At 39.4% G+C, this 9,543-nt stretch overlaps 1 protein-coding gene across 2 annotated transcripts in view; it reads right to left on the bottom strand.

Moving 5' to 3' along the window:
• Positions 1–5,046: 5,046 nt before the first annotated feature.
• Positions 5,047–9,543, bottom strand: part of mpp2b (membrane protein, palmitoylated 2b (MAGUK p55 subfamily member 2)) — a 37,558-nt gene continuing 33,061 nt past the window's right edge. For both annotated transcript variants that reach the window (XM_034859932.1, XM_034859931.1), the window contains 7 exons: positions 9,206–9,337; positions 8,982–9,084; positions 7,911–7,979; positions 7,683–7,844; positions 7,159–7,361; positions 6,663–6,791; positions 5,047–6,086 (listed from right to left, as the gene is read on the bottom strand). In XM_034859932.1, the coding sequence (XP_034715823.1) occupies positions 5,910–6,086; positions 6,663–6,791; positions 7,159–7,361; positions 7,683–7,844; positions 7,911–7,979; positions 8,982–9,084; positions 9,206–9,337 (975 nt within the window). In that variant the 3' untranslated portion in view covers positions 5,047–5,909. The remainder of the gene's footprint in view (positions 6,087–6,662; positions 6,792–7,158; positions 7,362–7,682; positions 7,845–7,910; positions 7,980–8,981; positions 9,085–9,205; positions 9,338–9,543) is intronic.

The following is a 9,543-nucleotide window of genomic DNA, read 5'->3' as shown; positions in this document are numbered from 1 at the left end:
CGGCACCTCTCGAATTGTGCCCCCACCACCTCCTCCCCCTCCCCCCTTTCTCCACTAATGAACATTGCGTTATTAGATTTTTTTGTAAAACTCTCAGGCATGCTGGGTTTTGCCATTAGATGTGTACAAACATGTGCAGCTTATGGGAAATATAATTCAAAGCCTTGTTGTCCGAGCAATGTTAAGCATCAATAAAAAAAGCTTGAAGAAGAGTGCGTAGTGGTTTAACCCTGATCTGTTTCATGTGTGCTGAATGGCACAGTGTCTGACTCTAATGATTTCTGGGACAGAAAAAATCCTCCTGTGAAGTGAAACATTGTGCTGCTGTACAGATACCTCCAGCATGTTTCAACACCACCTTGGCTGCATTCCTAAGAAACAAGCTGGAACAGGGAATGTTGTGTTTTCTTCTAATGTATTCTGCTTTCCTTATGGCCTTGTGTTGTTTATCACAATGTATCTTAATCAGAGTCACCTTCCCAGCCAGGGACCTTTGGCCCAACACTGTCATTCTACTGTGGTGTGAGAGCTGAGTTGTTTACGTCAGTGGCTGTTACCTCGGTGAGTTCTGTGACTTTAAACAGGCCAATGAGGCTATAAAAATGTCTGTTGCTCCACTTGACATGGCGTGTACTTGAAGGTAAGCTTTGTTTTCAGCATGGAAGAAAAATATTCAGAGAGAGCTTAACCAAACTTGTCATTTTTGTTGCTGTTTGGATATTAGATTTTGTGAAGTAATGCCTGACACTGGAGGAACAGTGTCTTTGTGCAAGGCCTATTTTTACATCTTCATCAAAAAGTAAATGTGTTGCTACTGCCGATCACTGCTATTTACTTTCACTTAAATTGAGCCAAATTCAAGTCTATATTTTCTTATGTAGCAACATGCCATAAAAGTTACACAAGCTGGACAGTTTTAACTTTAAACTGAAGTGTTTGTTATGTAGACAAAGTGTGTGAGAAAGACCAAAATTGACTGCGTTAGTGTTAGACATACATTCCAGGATTGTGCAGCTTTCACAATAATTATGGGTGTGATTTAAGTATACAAAGAGATAAAAAGCTACCTTTGAACTGTTCGCGTATACATGTATTGCGAAACTGAACAAGTACATTGATTGACAAAAGTAAAAAATGAGTTACAATCTGCAGGTTTTGGATCTGATCCGTCCTTTTGATTTGATTTTTCTCAGGTGTGGAACCTGATTTAGAAAATAGAACTGCCATGATCATTTATTATCCTACAATTGAGTAAGTATTCCCTGAGATTAATTTGATTCTGACTTTGTTATTGCATGCAAGCTGCACATATTAAGCTCTCCTTCTTTTCAGGATTCCCATGTTGTGCGCTGGCATCCTTCTGTGGATTTTTTGTTGCTATTTTGCAAAGAAGCGCAGAGAAGCAGAAGGCTGGCCCCAGAGGCCCGCTAACATTTCCTCCGTGTACGTTATACCTATACACGAGGAGGATCGGGAAGAAGAAGACGAGGAACTGATGGACATATATGATGCATATTTTCAACCTCCTTACAGAGCCCCTCCTGTGTACTGCTCAGGAAATGTCGGTCCACCTCCTCCATACAAGGTATATATTCATATTTATGATAAGGATGTCAACGTTAATTGTTTTCTCTACTTGAAAATGTTTCATGTCAGATATTTCATCATCAGCAACTAAATTGCAACATCTCTGTAATGAAATGTCTCCTTTTCTCTTGTCCAGCTTGAACCACCATCCTATCCAGAACCCCCACCATCATATACAGACCCCCCACCTTACTCGGAGCGACCATGATTCTGCTCCTCTTCAAACACCCTCTAGCCTGAACACACTGTACCTTTTCTCACAGGGCAGGTATCTGGAATCCAAAAAGTGTCAATAAGATGTTGACATTGTGAAATGAAGTTCAGAAATGATTTCAAAACATGTGGCTGTAAATTAGCTTCTGTAATTACTGTCTGCTTGTGTAGGAAATTATTTACTGAATGTTGATTTTCAGCCCTGTTTTTACAGCTGAAATCAGAGCCTATGTTAAAGCTTTCTGATTCAAATCTGTACCCACAAGTTGAACACTTTTGTGTAACCTTACAGTTGATATTTCTCAAAAGGTCTTTCATTTCTTTAGTTTTATGACAGTGAACATGTTTTGCTGAACAATATTTCCCAAGTTCTAAATCTTTTTGTCCCTTACTTTGAGCCGACACAGGTTCCAATAACTTTATTGCATGTATGTGGTTATATTTTTCAATTGGGACAACTGTGTATAGCATTAATCTACCGGTAAACAATCCACTATGTGGAAAGGAACATCTCTATCTGAAGTTACAACTAATGAAGTTTCAAAAAGCATCCAATTAAAAAATGAGTGTGTATGTTTTGACATTTTTTTTAAACATATTTTAGGAAGGGCACTTACTGTTTACATGTTTTAATAATATTGTGGTTACTTTTTAACATATGTTGTTTACAAAATAAATTAATGTTTACTAAACTAAAATAAACTTGGAAATATGTTTACAGACATTATTATTTAGGGGAAATGTAAATTAATTTGTTGGTTATTAGGACACAGTTTGTACACCATAGGTGGAAACAGGATAAGAGCGCTCTATTAATTAACCCCTGAGATGTGACGTGGCTGATGGTTTCCTGTCATAAATAGTGAGCGTAAAAAAGATTCATTCATGTCTTTGTTCAACATACACAAGAAATATGCGAGAGACAAAGCACACCTCCAAGTCCTGTGTCTTTAAAAAAGACAATAATGTTGTAAAAGCTCTTCAGGTTTTGCCCTTCCCTAAGTTCCTCATAGCAACCCTGAGGGCCGGACAGTTTCTGTATGTTTTGGATTCTTTAATAAGGTAAGTGGGATGAGCCCACTGTTCTATAATGATCCAGTTATCCTCTAATTCGGTGTCATTTAGGTAACGTATGTTAGAATTGTGTGACTTCCGTTTATTTTCCCTTATAGTTATAGCAAAAGATTTATAGGGTGAAGGTCCAGAGTCAACGGTTAAACTCAGACAGCATAAAGTCAAACAGTGTGCTGGTCCTTCAAGCTAACTGTTACGCTCCTAACGTCTTGATTTAACCTTTCCACTTGTACACTGTTGAGTAGTTTTTAAAGGGTTTGAAAGTGGCATTATTGTTGCATGGCCACTAAGGGTCACACGACCCTACACTTGGACTGCTAGTCTCATTTAATTGTTCCAGTGGGCTCAAAGATGTGAACACATACCAGATCCTGTGATGACAGCTCACACCCACTAGTTGATTTATTTCAGTATGATTGCTTGTATTATTCTTTTACTCTATACAGTATTACATTTGATCCTGAAGATGTTTATCCACATCTAGAAAACTAACTTAATACAATATTAAACGTATATTTCAGAAAAGAATATGGAGACATTCAATGTAGTGATCAGTGCACGTTATTCTCATTTCAAAGATTTGTAACACTGTCAATGGAAGGCCTAATTTCACATCGTTATATTGTTGCTTTTTTCCTCACAGCAATGTCTGCAGGTTGACATAATTCCAGCCATGACTGTGGTAGTAAATATCTTTCAATATCTGTAAGTAGTCAAAAGATTCCAAGCTTGAATGAATCTCCCCACAAAAAATAATTAATTATGGAAATGTATCTCTTAGATTCCCAGCATTGATCCTGTCCATAGCTGCGGTACTCCTCTGCTTCTATCTGCATGCAAAAAAGAAAAGCAGAGCATATGACGTCACCATACCAACACCGCAAGATGACAACACATCTTCAGTTTATACTATTTCTTTGTCTGAAGATCAGGCAGAAGAGGACAGACGCTATGACCGACTCCCTCCTCGCTACAGCACTGTGGACCACCCACCACCATACTCACTGGTGCGTTAAGCTAGTCACTCTCATTGGATCAACGCAAACAGACTACTTGTCTGTTATTCATAAACATTCCTAACATATATGAGGCCAGAGTAGAACAGACATAGCAATATTATTGTTCTGGAAGTGGATGGCAAATCTCCAATCAATATTTTTAAATTCCAATCAAACAAGAAGATTGATATCATTCTCCAGACACAAGCATATCAATCTTCCCATCTACTATAACTCTCAGCAAGAAGGCCAATAAGCTTATTTGCCAAAAAACTACTAAAAACTATTCCCGCAACACTGAAAAATGTTCTGTGTTGTTCCTGTTTGCCATCGAGAGTCCCAGGCTTATATGAACTTTCTGTATTACTACAATTTCGAAATTAACTGTTAATACATTACAATTTTACTTCGCTTTCATGCAGTTTGACCCCAAGCTGTCAAGTATTTGGTCTGGGGGCTTGCCACCTGCCTACGAGATGTATCCAGCAACACTGCCTCTGGCACCTCATTACTGGATGACACCCACAGGACCTCTACATTCAACCCAACAATCTTGATCCAACACCCATAACCAGCCCCAGCCACAGAGGTTACACCAGGAATCCACGGGCTGCACTCCCATTTTACCTGCCAACAATCGCACCTTCCGCTGTTTATTGTGCATTTAAAAAAAAAACAGTAAACTCAATTATTTTATGCTGTTATTTAAAACCAGACCATGCATTAATATTAACTGTAGACAGTGAAACGATATACTCGACATGTCCAGTTTTAATACATTTTTATATGAACATCAAAACTACAGTGTAGTTGTCCGACTGCATCTACATACCGGCATAAATCATCAAAGCACCAAGAGTTTTTCTCTATGTTATACTGTATACTCTTTATTACAATACAGTACTTACAAGTTTGAGGGAAAAGAAAAATAGTATATGAGTTGCCAGTATTATTTTTACTCTATGTTCTCAGAATGATGTTGTGTTTCCTTGGCTTTTAAACAATGTTAAGGCAAACGTAAGTAGGAATTTGAAACCACTGATAACTATTTTCCTGTTCGTACATCAAAAATAACAAAAAACATTGACAACCTAAATGTATTGTCCAACCTGTAATGTTAAATAATATGTTTGCCTTCATTATACAGTCAGTGCATACTGTAGGCTACTTCTTCTTCTTCATTTTTTGTTGTTTGTTCTCAGTGCTACAAATATAACTCCAACAGAATCAAGCAGGCAGTTGTCGGACACTGTGGTCCACTCCAGGGTCCTCTCACTGTCAAACAAACCAGACGCTTTACCAGCTTAGGACAACAAATATACAGATGTTGTCAACATTAACAAGGAAACAAAACTAAAAAAGAGACTGTAACACAATATGTGTTAATGTATACATCAGTGTCTGTGTTCATTTGTGTGTGAGTAGATGTATTGCACGCATATGTTTTGTTTAAAATTATCTATTGCTGTTAGTATTTTTAATTAGTAATTAAGAGACGGACATTTTAAAGCACATTTCTGAACACCAACAATCATACTGTATGATCAAATGGTAAAATATAGAATTTTTATCACAAATATGACATTTGGTATCTTTCCCATCACCTATCTGTCCTACCAATCCAATGTAAACATTACACTACATAAAGTAGGAAAGGCTAAGAACCTTCTATAGAACATATTCTTTACTCTAAGTCTATTTCCATGTTCATGATAACATACACACACTCACTCACACTATTGCACTAAACCTCATCATCAACTCTAAATCCTTCTCAACAAAATATTGATAAAATGATTCCAATTCTGACAAATAAAGTACAACTTGACATGAGTCAAGCAAATAACAATAGGTTTGTACAAAAAAAACGCTCTACATGAGGCTGGTCCTTTGCACTAAATCATGACGCCTGGCCCTTCACTACAGACCTCCACCACCGATGAATGCGTGGAGACAGCCCCTCTGGAGCTACCAAACCGTCCTCGGACCTCCGACCTGTGGCCCTGGCACCTTGCGGGTGAGCCATCTCAGTGACCTTCAGAAGACCCAGCTGACAGGCACCCACTGCTGCTCCGTTGACAGCTTCTCCAGCGCCGACCGTAGACTTCGGAACGCCGCTTCCAGGCCGTCGTTTATGATGCAGAGGTCAAAGTAATGTCCATAGGCCCGCTTGATGCGCTCGCTCTCGTCCACCGTCCTCTTTAACTCAGAGTCCTGTATAGGGAGCACCTCAGGGAATGGCGGGACAGTGAGACAATTAGGTGAAAATAAATACAATGAGCAGGAAATTACTTGGATGGAAGAACAGATTCAACTGTGAAATTGGGGCGCAACTGAAATCAAATTACCGTAGATTACATTAAATGGTGCAAATGAAACTTTCTTGTTTGCTATGCTAGTAAATTAAACACATTTGGTATTCTAATTACTAATAAAACAAGCTTTTACGTGATGAATTTTGGCCTACCTCTTTCAGGGTACAACATGTTATTATTTGGTTGATTCTAAATAAAGGCCTGAAAACGTGCATTTAAAAGTATTTATTTCTTTTCTTTTATTACATTTGTGACTAAACAAGCATGAAATGAAAGTAAGTATAAATAAGAAAGTATTAAATATTTGAAAAAATATTCTTAGATATAATTTACAATCAAACCAGTGAGAAGAGCACAGACAAAACAGCAGAGACAGCAACAGCTAATGTGGAATAACCCAAGCTGTGTGTTTATGTAGGACCTTATTTGTCATTGTAGCAGATGAATGAGAGCCTTTAAGAAAACACAAACTTACCGTCAACTGTTTCGTGACCACTCCTGACTCAATTGCTGACTTATTCATAGCTTTGAGAACCTCAAAATCCGTGGCTTCAATGAAGACAACATAGGGCAGAAACTCTGACGTCCGCAGGACTTTAAGAGCCTTCGGAGGAAACAAACCTATGTAAGACATTTTACTGAATAGCAAACAGTGTAAATAACTAAAACTCGTGCAATTGTTGAGCTGAGAATGTGTAAAATAAAACAATAACATCTTCATCTTACAAATGTATTAAGCTAATGCGTGTAATTAAGAGTAGCAAAGTTTTCCCCGCAAATAACGTTAAGAGACCTCGTCCGATAAATATTGATGATGCGCTGAGCCTGAAAACACTTTAGTAGCAATGAGTTGTACATAGTTAGTTTTAATACAGATTTTTATACTTAAGTAATTTACATTGAAAACGTGACTAAAAATGGATCGAAGTTCAGATGGCAGAGGAGCAGAAGCAAGGACTGAAGGCCTCTACCTGTGGGCTGACGTCCAGGATGCAGATCTTTCCTGTTTCTATCACTTCGTGTATAGAGTTGATCTTAGTGCCGTACAGGTTCCCGTCGTACTCGCCGTGCTCCAAGAAACGACCATTTTTGATGTCGCAATCCATTTCGCTGCGGGTCATGAAGGAGTACAACTGGCCATCTCGCTCATCCACCTTTGGTTTCCTGGAGGTGACTGAAGAATATAAAAAAAGCAGAAATAAATCATTTCAGCACAGTGCAAATACACACTAACTGGTCAAATCAGGGATGCAAACACAAAAAGGAGGAGCAAATATGACAATTAAAAAATATACTGTGTATATATTTAAAAAAAATAAAGATTCAAACTCCAACAATAAGAGACTGGAAACAAAGAAGAAAAATGAACTTACAGAACCCAAAATGACAGCAGCAACACAGTATGAAACAAATACAACAAACAAAAGAACTAAATGAAGAATGTGTTTTGTCTCATTGTATTTAGTTTAGAGTGATGAGGAATGGCTGCACTCACAGGGGATGGTGGTGGCATAGCGCTGAGGATCCGACACCAGCAGCTTGTTTTTCAGACTGCGACGGCCGACCCCTTGCGCACCAATCAGAACCAGTGTCTTCCTCCTGAAGGGCGAGACCTTGGCAACTTCTTCGTATATCCGCAGCTCGTGGCGATCAAATTCTAATCAGAAACCAGTAATTAGGGAGATGTTGTTGAGACAATGTTGTACTTTGTGAGGTCAGTTACCTGCGTTCTTGGTAGTCAAATACATCATCTTTTTTTTCTTCTTACCACCCATCCCAGCACAAAGAGGACCTTAGACAGAAAGAAACACAAAGAACTTTAATTAAAAAGCTCAGATGTTGGCACTTTTCTGCCAAATCCAGTGCTAGAAGGTTATAGGGAGACAATCCCACTAGGTGGCACTGTGCACCAGTGTTGATCAGTCTATGCAAGCAGTCTGCTGCCAGAAAATACCTGTGACTAAGCGATCTGCTGACAGCCTGTCCAATATGGCAGATTATTTACTGTAGCCCATGAGGGGAGAACGTCTTATGAACAGAGACGTAAACAGAAGCAGAAATTAGCTCCGCTGTTCATTATTATGTCAGAATTCAACCTATCAAGCTGTGACACCAAATACTGTGTGCACCTTACAGCCAGAGCACTAAATTATGATTCTTTTTCTTAATGTATGAATTGGATGATCAACAATTTCAGACTTCACCATCCCAAAAAAAGCCACTAGTTTTATTTATTCAAACCGTGCTCTCAGTTGGTATAATATGTGAAAAGTGTGATAGCCGACAGATGTGTCCTTCCAAGGCTCCAAGGGCAGTACAGTTGGGCTGTCATCTTCCTCTCCTCCACAAGTGAAGGGCATGCTGCTGGCTGTGACTCACCACCTGTTTTCTTGCTGCTAAGGACTCTGCACAAAGTGGATAAATGTAAAAGGAGCTCCTGCATCCCATAAGAGAGCAGATAATTATTGATCAGGTTTGTATTTACAGAGGTCTTATCACCACTCCTTAATCAACGCTCAGGTCTGTTTGTGAGTGTGAATCGCTGCTGCTTAATACGAAGCAGTTTGGATCAGGCCGACTGAGTCCCGCCGATGCTCATTATCAGTTCTCCAGTGTCTCACTGACAGAGTCGCATACTGGAGAGGTGAGAGGAGGATAAGCGGCTGGCGCCAGATGAAATGCTTGTATGATATGGAGAGAAACAGATGTTGTCAATGTTGCCTGTGTGTTTGTGCAGCCAGTAGTCTGTGTCCAATCTACATAGTGAGAAGTGCATCTCTGCTGAGCCATGTACCTGTGGTAGCAAGCTCCAGGTCTCTCTTCACAAACGCTTTCCTCTTCTCCTCAAGCAGCTGGCTTGGTATAAGACCTGCACTGCCTCCTTCTATGTGGCAGGCCTGTGAGACAAACACGCAAAGAATGAGGGAACAAGCTTACAAGCCAGGGAATACAAACTCTTCCGTCTTAGCTCAAGCAATTGATGCACAGGAATATTTGAATATCTTGGGCTCTACTGACCTGCCACCAATTGAGGTCCTCCTGGTTAAAAATCTGCAGAATGTCTCCACTGTTGAAGCTAAGCCCTGCTTCCTTACAGGGAATCAGGTTATCATGGGATGGGTCGTAATCGAAGTGACACTTTACAAAGGCCTTAGTGGATAAAGACGGTGAAAAGAGGGAAGTTGCCAGTTCAATTAATTGTTGTTATGGATGTCAAAACAGACAGACAAAACAGAAAATACACATTTAATAGAAAAAAGTGCCCGTCACTATGAAACAGCCTTGCGCACTTAAAGCCTACTCCATCTCTCAGCTCACTTTCCCAACATCTCGATGCTTCAGGATTCAGCTCATAT

Source organism: Etheostoma cragini, chromosome 21, assembly GCF_013103735.1.
Source record: "Etheostoma cragini isolate CJK2018 chromosome 21, CSU_Ecrag_1.0, whole genome shotgun sequence".
NCBI lineage: Eukaryota > Metazoa > Chordata > Actinopteri > Perciformes > Percidae > Etheostoma > Etheostoma cragini.
This window is presented reverse-complemented; position numbering and strand designations above follow the sequence as displayed.